Genomic DNA, 22,043 nt, shown 5'->3' with positions numbered 1-22,043 from the left:
TATGTGGTCCCCGTGTATTATTTATTATTATTATTATTATTAGAGGGGGTGGGTTTCCCCATGCACCGCGACTAATAGTCTATTGTACGTCCCCCTTTGATATTCTACCAGTCGCCATACCCTGCCGGTACTGGTGCTTGCTATCGGCCCCGTTCAGCCAGCGAAGCTGGCAGTGGTTTCCGATACTTCCCCATCTACCGGAGGATTTGGAAACTACTTGGGTGGGAAACTTTGCCTAATTTTGCTCAGAGGTCTCCTAGAGACATGAGGATCTTTTATGTGCCGTAAATCTACGACACAGGACCCACGGCTTCAAGTCCCTACTGGAGGACTTGTTCCCTGAATTTTTCTGCCCTTAAAAATTCCACGACCTCCGCTGGGTTTGAACCTGCGTACCTTGAGTCATGAGGTGGGAACGTTACCCCTGGACTATGGAGGCCGCTTAGCATAAATATAACTTTTTGTGTTGTGATTATCATGAACCTCCAGAGGGAACTGAAGGAAGTTGAGTCCTGAACTCTGTGAATACTATAATATTGTGTCATATACACCTGTTGCTAGGCAAAGACCTTGAAACAAATGCGTACAGCCATTGCTATATAATAGAATAAACAAATTGGCATTTCTGAGCAATGGCTCGGTAAACATAGTCCCACAAAAATTAATATGCATGCAACAACAGAAGAATGGTGTTTCTGATGTGGTCTGTACCAAGGAGATATAAAGAAGACAACTAGGGTAATTCAGTTGAGGATTGGCAGTTCAGGTGAACTCTGCAAGGGAGGCTGAGAAGAGATGGTGATCCAGTTTAGTTGAGACTTGAAAGTTCGGTGGTGAAGAAAAGAGTTAGTTGCAAGAGTGTGGCTGTAAAAAGAAGACTTTATGTGTGCTGTAGTTACAGTGAGACTGTTATAAAATTCATTGCCAGGATACAACTAATGAAGATTGAGAAGACTTAGCATGTGCTAGTGATTTGTAAAGTGTGTAAATCAGCGATAAAACTGTAATTACTTGTACTCCAGAGTCGTGGCTATAAGTGATCAATAAATCCATTCACCAACCCACATCCCATCTACAGTCACACATATATATGTATGTGACAATATGGATGCAGGCACTTAGCTGAGCTGCAGGGCCCAGATATTGTTTTGACAGCTTCACTTTCTAAAAAATTTCTGTGACTGTAACTTGTATGTCATAAAGTTAAGTTCACCATTTCTGTCTTCACACAGGGGACACACTACCACTAAGATGAACTCCAACTGAAAAGGACATAAACTCTGTGACCTATAGTCTGCAAGCGAACTATACTGAGCGACCGCCGTTTGTAGGCAAAGTTAGTGCCAACTTTTTGCTGATAGAGGGTGTCATGTGGTCAGCACAACGGATCCCCATGGCCGTTAATCTCAGGTTTCTAGACCGGAGAAAAGCATATATTACTAAAAAAGTTACTGTAAAAAGTTCTTGTGAATATTAAGTATCATTAAAATTACATTACCGTTGAAATGTTCTTCACTTTGGGACAATGACTATAATGACATCTCACCAAACAACTTACATATGTATCAACTTGTGAAGTGCCCAATCTTTTATAATACAGTATTACCCCTTTCAATTTCTTCATGTAAGAAATTTATGAGAACTTTTACATGTGTAGTACAGCTCATACATTGCATTTTCTTAGGATTAGTGGACAAAGTGAAGAATCTGAATTTCATAATAACTGTCAAGGCAAAGTTCAAGAATGAAAATTTGGTTATTTCGATGTAATACTGCAGAGTACAAAAACTGTGTAATCAAGTACACAACTGACCTGTAAGTGAATTCCTTGGTGCACAGAGCATACAGATGTAAGAAAGTGTGCAAGAGCCTGAAGTAAGGCCAGTGGAGACGTGGGGCTTATGGATGGCATGACCTCCCTTCCTCCCCATACCAGTGCACCAAGGGACGGAAGTGACTGAGGATCACGATCCTTCCCAGAGCGTTTCATGCTCAGCAGACAAGAGCTTGACCTGCACAAAACAGGAACCTGATCTTTCTCACTGCCAATGATACTTCCTTGCATCTTCCAGATTCTTCTCGGTTCTGAGAATCACCTCCCAGAATGCTTCAGACAGAAGCTGGCACAGTGCAGTTTATGGTTGTGAAGAATTAGATCACAAACAGCCATCGGACATGTTCATAACATATCACCGCAGAAACTAAGTACCATGTTACAACACTTCATTAGTTATATTGAAATATTTTATGCAGGCACCACACTGCTATTGTTCATTTTCTTAAATTGACTTAGCAATGTGTGTTAGCTTTCTTTTTTATTGCTAGTGGGGTGGGACTAAGTCCCCTGTACTGCGGCCACTTCTGGCCTATTGTACCAACCCCAGATGATAGGTGAGGGTGATTGTGGAGCAATTGGTGGAATGAAGAATGGCAGGGGAAACTGAAGTACTCGGAGGAAACATGCCCCAGCGCCATTTTGTTCACCACAAATCCCACTTGACCAGACCCGGGATCAAACCTGGGCCGCTGCGGTGGGAAGCCAGTGATTAACCACTTGAGCTATGGCGCGGTCATGTGTTATGTTGCTGACAGTATCAATGCTAAATTTATACCTCAGATATATTTCAGTTCCCAATGATGTGGCTGCAACAAACATGTCCTGACATTCACTATTTCTCAGTGCCACTGACACATACGTTCATCATAGGCAATTTTAAAGGTTCACGACAAAAATTAATAATGGTATTACTAATATCTGGCACATTATATCTCACATAAAAGTTAAAAAAGGTAAAGTTATCCCTGTAACAGGCCATGGAAGCCCATAGGGTTGTGAGATGTTGAGGCTCCCACATTTTCTCTAGACAATCGTCTCACAGATGGTGGTAAGGTTGTCAGCCTTATGCACCGGCCACCTTTCAGCCCCCAGGAAGATTCCTGGTACTCATTTCTGTTAGAGACTGAGTCGACCCCAGGGCCATAGTACAGCTGGAAGAATTAGGTAAATTGAAAAAAAATCCACCTCATCGTGACTTGAACCCACATCCTGGTTTGTAGCATAGTGCCTTAACCAACTACGCTACCACATACCCTCATTATATCTCATATAAACCCCTAAAAGAAACATCTTCTCCCAGAGAAAGTTATGTATTCATGAGCAATTAATGCAGCAGCGAATGTGTTAAGTTCATATCCCTCCACCAGACACCATCTCACCATCTAGTTACAATTAAATTAGTTGAGTCTGCCTCTCATGTGATTTCGTCTCATAAATGAACCTTTCAATTTCATTGCGAGCAAACAGATGAAGGCAGTAGTGCCACAGCAAATGACACTCACTTGACTCTACTGCATATGAGCTTGAAGTTTGAGCTGTTCAGTAATGGCAGAATGGCACAGTTCATCAGATCTTCGATCTCAAGCAGAGAAACTGAAACCAGCCCAGGCTGAAACAACCCCAAATAAGTTACGATAAGCTTCAAGTTGACAAAATGCTATGTTTAATAACTGGCAACATATTCAACAACTGATACTAAAACTTCAACATGACCTTTAAATAGCTGCACTCTCTAACTGCTGGCACTTCATCTATGAAAATGGAGTCATCATGTGAAGGTGCGTTAGAGACTGAAGGACAGACAAAAGGTAAGGCTCTACTCAAAGCAGTATGGTCCCAGGCAACTCCCTAATGCTTTCATGAATGCCAGGATATTGTCCTGGCACTTCATTTAAAGACAGTATTGCCAACATATGTAATGTTTAACAACAACTAATAAAAGCTGTTCTTATTATTGTTTTCTTTAAAAGGCATAATTTCACTTTCATTATGGAATATTATATTCATGAAAATATTCAAAAGGAAAATTTTAACAATTTTTTATTAAAGGTTTTCCAATTAGTGACTGTTTCAATATCAACCTCTCTGTATGAGGTTGAGGTGTCAACCACTTTAAGTATGTCGCTTTCATGTCCTGTTTTTCTTACCATTCTGCATTTTAAAGTGCAAAGCTATCATTTTGTAAACAATGAGAATGGTCTCATATCATGATTCATGAACACCTCTTTCATCCTGGAAACGTATGCCACATGCCTCTGTACTTTTGCCTTTAGGACCGCATCCTTGATTTTAGGGGCATAATCTGTCCTTTGCATCCAGCTTCAAGAATTAGAACATTACAAAATGAGTCCCAGTTCCATATCTATGTCTTCGATTCCCAAGTAATCTCTTTCTTTCTCTTAAAATATCAAAGGATGTGCCATTTTTGTTTTATGTCTGTACACACAAGTATGCATGCACACACGTTCTTATGTTATTAAATAACATACAATATGTCAGAAGAATAATGAATGGTGACAGAATATGAGAGGATGCAATCATGAGACCATTTCAAGATACTATTCCACCCATCACTTAAAGGGACTGAAGAAACTGATATAAAACCCAAGTCACCTAATACTTGGGGCACACAAAATTCAAATCTTCAACACGTTAGTATATCCTGAGGCTCCTCACAGTTTCCCTGTCTCTTCTGATGAATGCCAGGGAGGTATTAGCATAAAACTGGGAAAAAACTCATTGCTTACCCCACCATTTTATTTTTCATCATTCATTAAATGTTCACAGACTTTCACAGACTTACAAGTCATGATGAATGTAATCCTAATTGCCAGTCTACTAACTGTAACCCTTTCTCCAACATGAAATGCTCATAGATGTCAGATCTGAAACCAATTTCCATTCCTTTGCTACAGCATTTAATGCTATAATCTTGAAACAAAATATTTTTACAAGAATCTCATTAGCTCCACTATCCTCAAAGGGAGCCATACGAGGTATGACAATAAAGTTCACGAACTTACCAACGTGTTCTTGCCATGGCGGCAGTGGACAGAAACCTCAGTATTGTTCGATGATGTTGGCATAGTAGTGTTTCACAGCTGTGTTGTTGTTGATCTATGGCATTATCTTTCTGAGTGGTGTCTATTATTGTCTAAGTGTGTTTGGGTGTGCTGTCGCAAGGATGTTGGAGCTTGAATTAGAGCATTGACTGTGGGGAGTTTTTAGCTAGTAAACAAATAACTGTGCTGGAACACCCTCCCTATTCACCGGATCTAGCCCCTGGTGACTTTTTTCTGTTCCTGAAGATAAAGGAAATATGGAAAGGAAGGAATTCTGATGACATCAGGAGTAATACGACAGCAGGTCTGAAGGTATTCCACAAAACCAGCTCAAAATTGTTTTGCAGGGTACACTAGGCGCTGGCATTGGTGCATAGCTTCCCTAGTGGAGTACTTTGAAGGTGACCACAATGATATTCAGCAATGAGGTAGTTCGCGAACGTTATTGTTGACCACATAAAGGCCAGACACCACATTTCCAGTATGGTGCTACATACAAGGTTGTTCAAATATGATCGGGACTGATTTGTGTGTAAACAAGCCGCACTGCGCAGCAGCTGTGCGACCTTGAGAGAGTGAAGCCACAACCTCCACCCTCCCTCCTGTTCAGGTTAGAACCTGTTCAGTCCTGTATGGGAGTTGTTAGTATGATGAGAGAACAGAAGGCACAGTGGAGCGTGGAACAACGCACTGTTCAGTCCTGTATGGGAGTTGTTAGTATGATGAGAGAACAGAAGGCACAGTGGAGCGTGGAACAACGCATTGTGATCAAATTCCTTGTTGGAGAAAACGTCCTGTCTGAAATTCACCACAGACTCCAACAACAGTATGGGGAAGAGTGTCTCTCATGGACCTGTGTGTTGGAGTGGTGTAAATGCTTCAGAGAGGGCAGAGAGTGTGTGGAGAATGAACCGCATGATCGTCGGCCGCGAACATTCATCACCGAGCCAAACCTTGATCATGCAAATGCGCTTATTTGTGAGACTAGGTGCATCAGTATCAAGGAACTTGGTGCAATGCTGTCCATCAGTCTTGGTAGTGTAGAAGACATCATAAAATACCACCTGCACTATCGCAAGGTGAATGCACGGTGGGTGCCATGCACTTTGACAGATGTGAACAAAATGGTGCACATGCAAGCTGCCAGTCATCTCCTACAGTAGTTTGAAGACAAAGGTGGATGCATTTTTGAAGTCTATAGTGACCACTGATTTAATGTGGGTGCACTACTTCATTCCCAAGTCCCAGCAGTCATATGGCAGCATACCAGTTCTCCAAAACCCAAGAGAGCACGGAGGAGCCATTCGGTAGGAAAAGTGATGGCAACGTTCTTCTGGGACTGGCAGGGGGTTATCCATGTAGACTTTCTGACAGATGCCAGAACAGTCAATGCAGCTTATTACTCAGACTTCCTGGCAACAGATGTGAAGGAAAAGAACCGATCCAAGCAGAAGACAGGTGGAAAGTGGGTAGCATTCCTTCAAGACAATGCACGCCCCCATATGGCCAAAACAATGGAAACCCTCCGGAATTTGAAATGGAACCTTCTGACACATCTGCTGTACAGTCCCGATTTGGCCTCAAGTGATTTCTACCTGTTCGGAAGGCTCAAATCAGACTTACAAGGCATGCGGTTTGTGGACGACACCATCATCCAGACTGTTAGGGAGTGGATATGCCACCAACCACAAGCCTTTTTTGAAAAGGGCATCAGGATGCTTCCAGAACGCTGGAAAAAATGTGTTGACTCCGGAGGGGAGTATGTTGAAGACTGACAGGTGCAAGTAAGTGTTTGTTTATTACAGTTAAAAAAAAAAAATCAGTCCCAATCATATTTCAACCACATTGTATTCCATGTCCTTTCTTACTGTAGCTCACTTAAGCTATCCACATTGTCTTAGCCCAAGGAGGTGCTAATGCAATTCACAGGACCTATTTTAATGCCTATTATAGTCGCATTGCTCTATCTATAAAGCATCTTTCTTATACTTCTTTTGGCTTATTTTGGACTTCATCCATCGTCTGGTATGTAAAAGACAAAAAACCACGACATTTCGGAGACTGGATCTGTCTCCGTCTTCAGGTGGATAGGGAAGGATAAACCTGCTCAGTTGGGCCCGTTAGAAAGAGCTAGTCTCAGTCACTGGTCCAGTGATTGAGACTATTCCTATCCACCTGAAGACAGAGACAGATGCAGTCTCCGAAATGTCGCGGTTTTTTGTCTTTTACATACCAGACGATGGATGAAGTCCAAAATAAGCCAAAAGAAGTACAGTATACACCATCGTCAGAATCCTTTCAAGTCCATCTTTCTTCTCATTATTATCTGAAAGAACTGCGACATAGTAATTTTTTATTAGTTAGTAACAAAGACTGAACAAAACAATATTGACATGATACAGTGTAGATAGGTTATACCACCAACTCCCGTACTAGGAAGCTTTATCTTCAAGTCTAAGCTGATACTACAGTGTGACAGCAACATACCTGACCAAGGAATATAGAGTATTGCACTGCTGAACAATTCAGAGTAGCTGCAACCAACTTCAACGCAGAAAACTGTAAGAAGAGAAACAATATTTACAGCAAATTCAAAGACCATGCTCAAGTATTTTGTTTCTAGTACATAATGTGCCACTTACCGTGACCTCTTCAGCCCTTGTCAATTGATTTATCCACTTTTTTAGGCATAAATGTAGAATTTGACTGAAGCCAGACAGATGTTCATAAGAAATAGTCACTTCAATTCGCTGAGTACTCTTTGCTACTTTCTGCCTTGCTGACCTCTTCCCCTGGGCATCTGCAACTAGCATAGCTTCTTTCAATAAAGACATCACTGCTGCCCCATGCTCATGGCCAAATTGGGAACCTAACTCTGAAGTTGATGTAGCAGAGTGATGAAAGTGAAGCACACTCATGAGCACAGGATATAAATCACTGAAAACAAAAAGACATAACAATTCTTTCTGCACCATCAATTTTGGTCTTGACACCATGTGTAATTTACATTCTGAACAACAACAAAGTATAAGGCAATAAGACATTCAAAGTCTTATGACATAAAGCAAGTGGCTTGACAGAACTTACTCCTACCATTTGGCTGGAGTCCATAAAACAGTATTTCCCAACCTTTTCACTACCAAGGGCCCCTTTTATTACCAAGACTACTTTTACTCATGGACCCCTATTTTTCAAGAACTCCTTCTGCACATTTAACAGATTTTATCAACTAATAATTTACTGTTTGATTTAGGGTTCTTACAGTGATGCATATGAAGTACCCTACCTCCTGGGATGGAGCATTGTGTAGCCTGGAGAAACTCAAGTAACATTTCAGAAGAACATATCACCTTCAAAGAATAATAATATGTATACAGTGGCCGTCTTGCAGTGCACTCAATTTCACCCGTCACTTCACAACATGTTTTGGCAACATAGTGCCATCATCAGGTGTCCCAATTACGTCAATCTATTGCATTGCCCACCCTCACATGTTTTCACAACACCATTTAAAAAGTATTCAAAAAGTCCGTATTCGTCAACTATGATAAATCTACACTCACCAAAACTTGCAATAGATTGACGTAATTGGGACATCTGATGATGGCACTATGTTGCCGAAACATGTTGTGAAGTGACGGGTGAAATTAAGTGCACTGCAAGACGGCCACTGTATACATATAATGGATGAAAATCAGTGCAACAGGACGCTAAAATATAACATTCAAAGAATAAGCTTGATCAGTTGACTCTGAACAGACTACACATATCTTAGAAGATAAGGCTCTTAATAATAAACTCATTTTTCACTTTTTGCTTTTCACATCACCTGAAACAAAATGAGGCTGTATCTTGGAAAAAGTGTGTTTGCAGATATATGTTCATAGGAACTTTTTGCTTTATTCTCAACCTCTCAATACACTCCACATTTTTCTTATATAAAGTGATAGTATGCTATCACAACGCAAAAATGAAAACATAAAATTCATTATTTCACAACCATAAATTAATGAACTTCCAGTAAATATGACTCACACAAAGTGTCCATCAGACAAGCTATAAGCCAGTAGGGTGCTCCATAAGTAGATGCTCTCCAGGCACAGTCGTACAGCCTCTTGTTCAGGAAGACCACACTCCCTGAAAGAGTGACATAAATTTGAGAGACAAAAATGTATGCCAACATACAATGGTCCTTAATGCTATAGACACCAAGTGATATTTTGAATGGACCTTGGCATTAGTCTCTGGAATTTGTTTTATGTTCATAACACATATACTCCATTCCTTAGTTTAATAACACAACCCATACAAGCAGAATTATACATAACAGTTACAATATATACAGATGCAACAGAGTGACATATTATTACTAAATATAAATCAATCATAGCAGCTGTGAAAAAGCAAAATTAATGGCTGGGGGGGGGATTTGTTGCACTGACCACATGACACCCTCTATCCGCTAAAAGTTGGTACTAACTTCGCTGACAAGCAGTGGTTGCTCGATTGGTAAGTTCGCTTGTGGACTGAAACCATGGAGTTTGTTCTGTTTGTATTACATGCCGTAATTTTTCACAGCGTTTCATATTAAATACCTGACTTCCTCTTCTCCAGCTCTCTGAATGGCTATGTAACAATTCTGAGAAGCTTTTTCTGTTGTGAATGGTGAATGTCTGCTCATGGCCTCAACATTCTTCATTGTCTTTGCCTACTCAACAAGGTGGAAGAATCTACACTCTTTGCTGAGTACTCACCCACGTGGAACCATTATTTCCAATGACAGGACGTTTGCAAGAATGAAAGCAAATATGGAGCTTACCATGAGCTCTGAACCATGGTCAGTGTTGAGTATTCAAAATGTACTGAAACTCTAAGTTTAGACACAGATATTGGCTATCATCTGTGCACAAACAAAATGTGGATCCAGGTTTGGCTGATGAGCAAACTCTATCCCCATGCCTCCCCTACACTTTCTCTTCTACTGTAATCAGCTGGGGAACATACTGAGTATATGGATGTCAGATGACCAAAATACAGCAGCTGATGTTCACAACAACTACATATAGTACCTGTAAGTATTTATAAAGCCCTGCTCGAAGCCTTCATCACAGAAGTAAAATGAAAAAACAATGAAATCCAAACAACACAAATAATACTGAGAGTGAGCTGGTCATGTATGTACACAAAAGAAAAACAGAGAAGTGGCTGGTGATGGGAGACAGTTCAAGTCTAAACATAATTTTAAATACCAGCCAAGCCTTCATTTAAAATTTTCAACCCAACCACCACTAAAGCTATGCCTCTTCCCAGCAACCATTCATGGACCCATAGATTCAGGAGTCTCACATAAACCAGTCCTCCTGGAGACGTACACTAGCTTCTCGAGCCTGTTCAGTGGACACCTTGAACCAGAATACTGAACATAAGCACCTTGTAGTTACCTTGGAACAATACTGATGTAACTGGCTATAGACTCCACCACCCGAAACTTGTGGACAAGGTCTGATGCCATGGAACGGGAGCAACTGGCTATCACTCGCAGCAGTTTGAGGGCTTCCACCTGTGGGACTCCATACACTGAAGACGTCTCTGAGGACTTACAGGACGCAGCTTTAAAAGAGACAGTACACCATCATTACAATAATTCAGTATGATAAATACCATGCATCATACACAGAATGACATTCTCAACATTGTTAGAGACTCTGTTAATATGAATGCTATATTTGTATATATTGAACTTTTTTTTCTTTTTTCAATAATTTACTGGAAGTATGAGAAGATATCATCCTGTGAATTAGATCAACATCAGTAGAGGATGAAAGGATGTGTCACAGTTTAGACAGATGGAATCCACTGGCATATTATGTTTCCAAACTGGCAATACAGCAGGATCTCTTACGAGCACTTCAGTTTTTCACTGCCACTCATGACATAAATACAAGGCATCACTCACTGACCACTGCTTGTGAGGTGTGTAACAGGACCAATTAACTGGCATTTCAGGTAAACCATGGGTGTCAGCTGGGACTTGATACAATCTGGCACTTGGGGGAACTTAGAGAAATCAAAAAAGTATAAGACAGTATACAATATGGATAATAATTTGGATGATGGAATATAGGAACAGAAAACAGTGGATTAAGGGAAATAAAATGAAACTGTTATTTCAAAGTTCTCTGCCAGACAATGGACTTTAACACTAAATCAAGGAAAATCTTATAAGCATGAAATTTAATAATTAGATCTAGAAGTACATGGAAGAAAGAAAAGTCTACACAGGAGAAACAAGTAAAAGTAAAAATAAATTAAAACACAAAACTCTTTCAACTGCCTTCGGGAATCATTAACGAATGAAGTAAACATTCAGTAACAATTAATACAGGAAAGAAACAAAGCTTATATGTCATACACTGGAGACTTATGCATGACAAAATTACTGACATGTTATCCGTTAGCTGGTACAAACCTATGCCTCTCCAACCACTTCGCACAAAATTATTGATGATTATAGATAGCAATCTAGGACAACAGGTTACTGCAAGTGCGGAATCATAAGAGTGGCGAACAATCCTTGTAAGGATCTCCAGCACACTGATGACAGCTTTTGGACCTGGCTGCAATGTTTCCAGGATATACCTGAAACAACGCACTTTAAGATTTAACAGTTATGAAGATTACAGTGTGGCTTAAGAAGGAAAGAGTAGAAAGTGCTCTTATCTGGGTCTACTGCTCAGAAATGTGGAAACAAAATTTCTCATAAAACAGTTATGCATACAGCAAATGTTTTATTTCACTGAGTATTCATAATTAACTACTTAAATGTCAAGATTAATCTTCTGGAATATGACACTATGTTACATCCCAGAAAACCACAATCTTGATATGATATTCACTGCTGTGGACTCAAATCTCAGTAATCACCTCATATCAACTGATTCAGTCATGTAATTTCATTTTATTACAGTCATGTGTTAGTGACTAGAAACAGGGTTTGAGTTGACAACTGGATTTACTGAATATTTATAACTCATAACTACACATAATCACTGATTTACACACTCTAAATCATTACAACTACAGGACATATAAAGTCCTCTGTTTGTTTACTAGTCACTGCTAGGTAACGGCTCTTAACAATGCAACTCAACGCTGATAACCGCCACCTCCGACTGACTGCTGACTCACATGTTTGTCCAGCTGGTCCTCGGGATATAATTTTGCAATGGACAATACAGAAAATGCTGCATCCTCTATTGTTGTGTCAGTATCTGTTCCTGTGGAAATGTGTTTACTGTGCTGTTGCCTAGCAATGGTCAATCCATTCATTAAATTATTCTGACTTTCAGCCATCTGGTCACATTATGTTCAGCAGATACAGAATCACTTGCAATTCCAATAAAGATCAATTGTTGCACATATTCACAATGGTAGACTGTAATCCATACCATGAACCATATTGTCACTTCCTTGTATAAATGGAATATGACCACAGGTATGTTTATACCTGACACTATGGAGCTTGAACTGCTTATTCCATTTTGCCAGTAGAAGTAATATTATTTGAAAAAAAAAACACAATCTACAGAAGTGAGGCACCTTGACTTGGTGATATCTCATGTATATGAATAAAATATTTCCAAGTATGGGATCTCAGACTACATGGTCAAGCTCGCAGGCGTCACATATCAAAATCTTCATATAATAATGCATGTTCTATTGCATGTATTGGTTTCATGATAAATGAAAATCAGCATATGGAATGTAAAGAATATGTTGTCTTCAGTTTGGCATTCATGAAAGAACAACACCAGTATTTTTGATAAACACTCTAAGAATTAATTAATGCATTATAAAATATGTGAAGTGTAGGTGTACTCACATTTTGGAAGTTCAGATGATTCTGAAACACAATTCTAGGATGTTCTATCTGAAGAAGTAGTGTGCCTATACCTACAGCATCAACACTAAAACAACAATGGTTACTTCTTAGAATGGCGACCGTCTTACCTCAGTCTCAGTATCAAATCTGTCCTCAGTGCACCCTTCACAATGTCCAACCTCAGAATTTGGTGATCCTTCAACTCGGCTTCTTCATCCCCCTGCTCTGTCTTCTCACTGGGTTTAGTCACCTCAGTCTTCACCATGAGGGTTGGCTGGTACTGTCCATTCCAGAGCCCAAGTAACCGGTCCAGGCAAAGCTACAAGTGCAATTTAGGTATCTAATGTAGACCAGACATGCTGTTCCAACCCCTCAGCATGGAGCATACAATATTATTTTTGTTATTGCTAGTGGGGTGGGACTAAGTCCCTTGTACTGCGGCCACTTCTGGCCTATTGTACCATCCCCAGTTGATAGGTGAGGGTGGTGATTGTGGAGCAATTGGTGGAATGAAGATTGGCAAGGGAAACCAAAGTACTTGGAGAAAACCTGCCCCCAGCGCCACTTTGTCCACCACAAATCCCACTTGACCAGACCCGAGATCAAACCTGGGCTGCCGTGGTGGGAAGCCAGTGACTAACCGCTTGAGCTATGGTGCAGCCATGCAGTATACAATATTACACATTATGATTTTGCAGCAATCTGCAATAGGCAGCAATGTCTTACACCACACATTCTGCAAAACTGCACTGTAATACAGTGAAATTCATATTTAATAAATCTCTGGGGGGATGGCTCTTCTTATATTGAATCAGTTTTTGCTGACGTGGGGGGTTATGCAAAATTATATCAAGAAACTGTCCACTATTGTAAAAGACTTACTATATATAATTTTAAAAAATTTTTGCACAAATGATATATAATTACACCAGCAATATAATAGCTATATATCCATCGATCCGTCTGTACATTCCACTTCTTCTTGCAAAAGGCATGTCATTGAAAAAAGTAGGGAATACAAAAATCTTCCTCTTAGAGAAACAACCCTGGGAAAAATCATTAATTCTACTCTTATATGCACGAGTTTGATCCATGTGATTTTTTTCTCCATATGAACAGCACTGGGGCTGTGATGACAGTGAGTACGTAGCCTTTATATATCCTATAGCTACTATGATAAAGTGTGTTTACACTAGACTATAGCATAACATTTTATCATCTCTACTTATTTTAAGATACTTGGGTTGTGTGACGCTTTACTTCAATTTTATACATGTGAAATTTCAAAAGATAGACCACTTTAATGTGGGAATGCAGTTTTCTTTATATGGTCTGACCAAGTGGGAATATTAATTGTTGTTTCGACCACAATCACACCACACTGTGGTACAAGTTCTGAAGTTCAAAAATTTCTTGCACTCACTGTGGTTAATCTCATCATCATCACCATCAGCAAGACAGCTCTTTTTGAGCCACAGCCTCCCTCGGAATATTTGCCAGATTTGTCTAAATTAGAACCGCCAGTTTTTACTTCTTTAGAATTTCCAACATTTTTTTTTTTTGCAGAGCAAGGCCATCAGCCTTGTATCCGCCCGCAACCTGGAGAACCAAGCCTCTGCATTTATGTCCCCCAGTGACAGGATGGTACAGTTATACCTCCAGGTATCAGGTTCTCTTTGTCACCTTCAACTTGAAGGATTATGGTGGAGGTATGCTAACCTGCCTCTACATGGAATGCGAATTATTTACTATATCAAAATTTGATGAGTCTGGGAAAATAAAACATACATTCTTTATATTTGGCTTCAACTGGGACCAGGGAAAATTTTCGAGAAATGCAGGAATTTTACATTAGGATTCCACTGTATTTGACACGTCTAATTTATGAGAAACTGGGATGTGATCTGGATTAAATTGGTTCAGGCTAAGATCCAATAGCATGTTTTTATGATCAGCTAATTAAGAACGTTATGCCAGAAAGGATGTAGAAGGAAAGAGCTATAGACTATTTTAAAATCCACACAGAGAAACTGATGGTGGGTATTGTAAACACTGGTACAGAAAATTTTTCATTTCCTGAAGCATGAGCCTTCCTTTCTAGTGTCTTCATGACTGCAAATTGTACCTCATCTGGGTGATTAAACAGCAAGTTTCTCAGGGCAAGAAGTGTTGCAGTAACCACAGCTTCAGAGCTGTCATCCAATGAGAACCGAAACAACAGATACAAGTCTGAGTCCATCAGCTGATTCAACACAGGTGCTTCCATACACTCATCATAGTAGCCAGCCTTTGTCTGAAAAGCAAGATCATTTTTACTGACACATATGCATGAATAAAAAACCCTCTTTTCTGTCAACTGCTACAAGTAAAATCTGTATAACCGTGCATTCATTTAATCTTTAATGTACAGGAATAGAGGAGATTTAGATCTCCCATTACTATGGTGCAGGCAGCTGGATTTTAACTTGGTGGCCATGAGATTTAAACTGCAAACAGTATGACATTAGGCCTTCTGGGGTCTGCTGGACACATCCATGCTTCAACACAGTTGGCTGATGTACAAACAATAAAGGTTAATAAGATCTAAGATCCAGAGACAGGGACTAGCTCTATCGATTGGGCCCAACTGAGGATTTACCTGATGACTGAGACAGAATTCAGTCTTTGAAACGTTGTGTTTTGAAAAATAAACAGGACGGTTTTTAGATGAAGACAAGATGATGGATAATGTTCAAAAACATAATAATAATGATGATGATGATGATAATAATAATAATAATAATAATAATAATAAAGATTAATTACTCACCAGACCAACGTTCTGGAAACAGAACCCAAAAGTTAAATAAATCCTGCATGACATAGCAGCACTTTCTTCAGATACATTTTAACATCACCCTCCAGTCATCTGCACAGTTTTCTATTAGAACTCCAGCCTTTCCATTCATATGTATACTGCAACACTTAACTCTTGAACCCTAATTTAGATCTTGTTGAAATACAAAATAGTAGGTAATAAGGCAATTGAACTTCACCTGAAGATTTAATTAACTATGTATGGTATTAAGCACACACACATTTAGTGAAAAGCTTTACAGATTTCAATTCAATTCATTTCATGTTTATTTATGTGCAAACTTAACAGCACAGAGGCCAATTACAAAGTTAGCACAAGTATGTAGAAAGACACAAAATACCTAAAAATCAAAACACAAAATTAGAAAGTCTATACAATGGCAATAAATTAATGACAATTCCATAAAGAATTAAATAAATTTGATAACACAAATAATTTGCGAGCACATTTCCTACATTACAAGATACCATTTTAGGAAAATTTGTATTATTTTGAGAATATAAAAAGGCTATATGGATGTTCAAATGCATGACAGTGCATGCTAATGAATCGCGCTCAACAAAATTCTGGGCACCACATCACCATACAGCCTAAACTATTCCATGATTCTTAGTGAGTGACTACAGATGAAGTCTGGATTGGTAAATGGACTTACTGAACACTCACAGAGCGTAACTATACGTAATTATAGTGCTATCATTATTTTTCTCTTCTCCACAGTATCTAGACTGGCTCTGGGGCCCGCCCAGCCTCCTATCCAATAGTACAGGGTGCTCTTTCCCTAGGGGTACAGTGCCTAGGATGCGAAGCTGAGCACTCACCTTCATCTCGTTCTGGGGTCAAGAATGGTGGAGCTATACCTCCACTCCCCAATGTTTTCATGGAAAGTGCTTAATTAATTAAACCCAGGGACAACTTTCTCTTTTATCTACCATACTTTGATATAATACTATAAGTACCTGACTTGCACAGATATGTAAGCAAAGATATCTCTTGGAATATAGTTATTGTGTAACTGACTAAAAGTAATATATCTGTAATTTTCTTCAATTTCTGTAGGGTTCCTAATTTTTAGAAGTTACACTTAGATCTATAGAAAACTTCATATGTTGAACTCCCTTCACCTTGTCCAGAATGTTAGCTAAGGTAGTAAGTGCCAGAACTCGTTGTTGCAGAACAGAACTGCGGGATATTTTGAGAAGTTCCTGCAATGTGTAGCCTGGACGCTCAGGTTCTTCACCATGATGATGCAACGCTTGGGTCACATTTACTTCATCAGCATATGGCAGCAGAACACCTGGCAATACAACAATACTCAAGCCACAGTACATATAGTTTATTGTTCCTAGAAGCAGCAGTATACATTCCTCCAATGGAAACTTCTCTCTATAAAAATACAGTTAAATTTACTCAAAATACTCATGTCGTAAAAAACATTCAGTGTATTTTTGGAAGTCTCAGATGTTAAAGAAAGCCTTAAGCTGATGTTTCAAGGAGTCAAGACTTTTTTTTTTTCTAAAAATATGTAATGGGTCAAAATCTACTTTTGCGCTTTGGAGTAATCTTGGCTGCAAGAAGTCACTTCAAAATCCAGTACGTTGCCATATACTTTCTTAACTAACCACATTCACAGGTTTTGACTTTGCTAAACATCAAAGAAGCAGAAGACAAAGAAAAATGTTCACTGGACCTTATGAGTACAAAATCTGAAACCTGTGACACAGGAAGCTCATGTAAATAAAACAAAATTACCTTTGACCCAGAAAGCTCACATAAATGCTATATAATTACCCATACTTAGCATATGGTCACAAAGACATAAAGTCGAGAAAATCTGAGCTCTAACAGTTGAAAAAGTTGTGGCTCCACCTACATACCATATTTATAATTTTTATTCCATAATTTTAGTCCAAAAATGGAGATTAGATCAATATGCAGGTCAGTCTCTCCTGCTTTCAATATGCCAAAAATGTATAACATATGTCAACGTTCACTTAAATTTACACATTACCTACCAATCCATATGATCACATCATTTCCATAAAGCAGGAAATGAGAAACATGAAAAATTATTTTAACAAAAATATAAGTATTAAAAATAAACACATAAACATAAGACACCTTCTTAAAACACACAAATATCTTAAGAGAATAAACCACTCAGTGATATCTATGCCAATGCCATAAAGTGTCACAACATGAAGTGCCTATGAAATTTATGAACTCAGGAATTTCAAATTAAAATAAAATAAATTTCCTCAAGTTAGTGTTGAAATCCACAGTTCCCGAAAGAAACCTTAAACCGTGATTCACCTCACCAATGACACACTGGAGTAGGCATTACAAATATATATGGAAATTCTGGTAATTTAATCTCGATATGTGACCAACAAAAACACTGAAACAGGATATTAACATATTACTTCAATAAGATGTAGCAGATGAAGCCATTACTAAAAAAAATATGTGTTCTTATTGCATAAACATATCTCNTTTCACGCTGGTTGAGTTCACTAGTTTCAAACTGACTTCATTTTCAAATATTACTTCCACTTTTCTGTATCTCACATACAGAATCAATTCCAACTGTTTCAACTTCCAGAAATTTTACTTTTAAGGATCCTGGAATGATCACTTGGGTAAATTTTTTTACAACTGAGGCTTCTAGTGTCTGTAATCTCTCATAATTTTTTCAATGAAGAAAAAATTATTTTCTGTTGCTGTGTTCCAGTTTTCTTAATTAAATTAGATTTCACTTGAAAAAAACGTGAAAAGATTGTATACCGGCCACATACACTTTACTAACATTGTAAATGAAAAACATGTGATTGCATTTTGGGAAATAAAATGTGAGAAGGGTGATTTCTGGATATAAATGGTGCCATACATCATGCTGTCAGAAGAAATATGCATGTGTGATTTGAAGACAAACAATTATTCATAAAATGATGGGAAGTTTAATGGCAAATTAGAAGAACATAAATATTTGCCAACACAAAAACAGTGCAAGCTATATGTCCATAATAATGCAAATATTATAAGATCAAAATGCAAATTTGTCACCAAGATAGAAATTTTTAACCTTAACAACTAACTTTCAATTCAGAACTTCAACAGGACATGATATAATGCTATTTTTCTACCTTGGAAGTCAAACCTTGCAGAGTATGGCGTGTCTGGTGGGGCTGAAGGAGCAGGAGGCAGGTTGCCAATCCACTGCAACTTCTCGCGCTCAATAACATCCATGTGCAACCACTTGTTGGCTTCACTGGGCTTGACGGGCAAGTCAACTGCTATACTGCCCATTTCAGTATCAGTCTGACATGAAGTACTGTCATTCTCCAAGCAATTGCTTTGTGCTTGCTTATCAAGTCCTGATGTCATAACAGCAGCACCAGAAATCTGAATTTTGTCCTCTGAGTGACTTATATTTGATATGTCTACATTATATTGTGAAGGTGACATCCCAACATCCCTTGACACTTCTGACAGTAAATCAGTATCCATCTTCATAGAACTTGAATCCTCAGAGGTTAATTCAGGAATATCTGTAGGCTGTTCGACAGTCTGATCCACTATCCCACAAAATTCTTTTCCCTTTCTTCTTGATCGGATAAACTGAAGCAATTTTGGATCCAGTTGAGATGTAAGTTTTTGTTGTTCTTGGAGTATCTCTTCTGTAGACATTTCAGACATTTTTTTAATGTTCTCTTGGTGAATAGCTGGGGCATCGGGTCCAGTTAATAGAAAGCTTCTTTGTCCTATAACAAAAATTCTGAGAGTGAAACAATTTATATGTTGAGAAACATAAAACTAATGACCAAACAGGTTATATAATTTGTGTTGCATTGAGCTTGTGTTCAAGAGGTACCTAGTCTGAATATCTTGATCCCGTTTTCCCTGCTTTTCCTTTGGTTTTTAAAGATGACTGTCCAGACTGTATCTTAAAATATGCCATGACTATTTTACCACACATCAACATGCTCCCATGTTATTCCAATTATGTAAATCTGTAGTTCATGTAGGTTCATTAAAATACACATTCTTTGCCATAGAAAACACATGCCTGTAACACATGACGTGGTTTTGTTTCAACGTACACCAAAGCTATGATCATTAGTATACCACATGAGAGACAAACTCAATGTTGAACAGAGAGTTAAGCTTTTATTCAACAAATGTAGAACGTGGAAAGGTGTAGTCCAATATGGGGCATGCATACTTTTTCCAAATGTGTTATTTGCAATGCTGCATACCTCACTGTCCATACTGTTCATTTATTGCAAACACAAACCCAAACTAGAAATAAATTATTTTTCCTTGGTTTTTGTTGAACAGAGTTTCAAAAAATGTTTCAAATTAAAGTTATAAACTATGACATACAGTTTGTTGAATAATTCTGCTGGATATGCTATTCAGAAAAAATGGACTGAAATGTTTTTCTTTTTTCAGTTAATTGCTAAAGAAGGGCTCTAAACATTGTTCAGTGTAGCACTTTCTGTTATCAGCACATGCTTCAGATGATGCCAGTTTTTATCAGCATCAAGAAAAGGACACTACACTTTGCAATGGGTTGCTCAGTATACTTTAGGCAAACAGAAACTGTAAGAACATGAAAAAAATACCCTTACTCCATTTGGCACACACGACAAATGTGAAGGTGATTTATGAAGAAAACTGTTACAAACCTAACACTGGAATTGTAATAGATGCAAAAATGAATTTTAATATGGATGATGTGATGGAAACTTCTTACCAAACTGACTGTCTGCAATCTCAATGTCAGCTGGCTGATTTGCTTCATGGGTATCCATCAACATTTCCTTTGGTGTCCCACTTCCTCTCACTTTTTCAACTTGCTGAGCAAAGATACTCTTTCCTTTAAAAACTAGCTGTAAATGAAACAAAACAAAATAAATGATCTGGTGCCAAATTAAATCGGTTTCACAAAAACATGTGCAGTGAGTGAAAATTCACCATAGCAAAATTCAGATGGCTTTCTTAAATTGGAATTCTTTAAATGTTTCTTAATTTTTTTAGCAAGATATGGGAAGATAAAGTATTTTACAGTGAACATCAGTAACAGTGTACAAGATAAATTAAAAGTATTATAAGTATAACCTCTGACGAGACTCTACATCTCCAGGAGAAGGCCTGTAAAAAATGGAAAATTTCTGCTTCTTAATATCCAAAAGAGGGCCACTAAGCTTAATACTGGGAAGGGCTAAATTACGAATTTATCTGTGCAACTGAACAAGGATTGTGATACACCAATACAAAAAACATACCATTTCATCTCTCACAAATGGTTCAGGGAATCCTTCACATGTTAGTGCCCTAGGAGGTGGCACAAATATATGTGTCATATTCTTCTCCTTGACCTCGCCAAGAATATCTGGTCCAACTGTAAACATTCCACGAAACAATCACTACCATATCAACCTGTATGCACAACAGGTTTGGCTCTTTACATTTCACCTCTTCTGGTGTAGCAGTGATAAATGTTGAAACTATGGAGAATCTGTGGCCTGTCCTAAAACTTTTAAGACAAGCTAACATAAAGAGCATCTTCATTACAGTCTACTCACAGTACGGAAAGTCTAGATTCTATAGTACACTTCTACTGACAGGATACTATAGCACACACATGTGTTGCGTAACTGTTTAACATTATGAATATTGCAAGATCTGAGGTTCTCACAACTGTGACTATGAAGAATACTGCCGGGTATATTATTCTCTGTAGTGTGGGAGGAGTTCACTGATATTCCTTCAAAACGCTGGCAAACATGCCATGACCATGCCATTGCAAGCAACAGTTGATGTCCCAACGAGAATAGGACCTAGAAGTCAAATAGCAATAGATCAAACAATACTGAACAAGGGCTTAGGGGGATACAATCTTAAGGTGATTGAAACAGGATTTTCTGAACATAAAGCACAGATACTACAAATTTATACGAGTATAATNTTATTTTAAGAGATATAATATATACACTACGAGAAATACTGATTTATACGAGTATAATACTAGGAGGAAAGATGATCTTCATGTACAACAATGTAACACATCAGTTTTTAAGAAAAGTGTTATTAATGTGGGCATTAAATTATATAATATACTTCCTTTGGAAGTTAAAAAGTCAAAGGGATGTAATGAATTTAAACATAAATTAAAATTATTTTTATTTGATCGTCCTTTCTATACATTGAATGAGTTTCTTCAACAGGGACATAAGGAAGCATAGCAAGGTTTTTTTAATTAACAAAAAAAAGAGAAGAAAAGGGAATTGTAGTAGTTATTGTTATATTTTTAAAATCCTTAGTGACGTTGTAAGGCAAGTACAGTTTTATTTTTAGTCTAATACATTCTAGGATTATAGAGCTTTTAACAATGATGTATTT

The 22,043-nt window shown here is 38.3% G+C and overlaps 1 protein-coding gene across 1 annotated transcript in view; it reads right to left on the bottom strand.

Annotated features, from left to right (window-relative positions):
- Window positions 1–22,043, bottom strand: part of LOC111863210 (RNA polymerase II-associated protein 1) — a gene marked incomplete in the record, with an annotated part of 62,675 nt that overhangs the window by 36,296 nt on the left and 4,336 nt on the right. Inside the window, 13 exon segments of the mRNA XM_033750968.1 lie at window positions 1,814–2,012; window positions 3,340–3,446; window positions 7,387–7,458; window positions 7,542–7,836; window positions 8,935–9,036; window positions 10,341–10,509; window positions 11,369–11,538; window positions 12,910–13,100; window positions 14,907–15,074; window positions 16,763–16,935; window positions 18,782–19,399; window positions 20,395–20,530; window positions 20,927–21,033. Of these exon segments, the coding sequence (XP_033606859.1) occupies window positions 1,814–2,012; window positions 3,340–3,446; window positions 7,387–7,458; window positions 7,542–7,836; window positions 8,935–9,036; window positions 10,341–10,509; window positions 11,369–11,538; window positions 12,910–13,100; window positions 14,907–15,074; window positions 16,763–16,935; window positions 18,782–19,399; window positions 20,395–20,530; window positions 20,927–21,033 (2,507 nt within the window).

The sequence above is a fragment of the Cryptotermes secundus genome, unplaced genomic scaffold, assembly GCF_002891405.2.
Source record: "Cryptotermes secundus unplaced genomic scaffold, Csec_1.0 scaffold665, whole genome shotgun sequence".
Taxonomy (NCBI): Eukaryota; Metazoa; Arthropoda; class Insecta; order Blattodea; family Kalotermitidae; genus Cryptotermes; species Cryptotermes secundus.
This window is presented reverse-complemented; position numbering and strand designations above follow the sequence as displayed.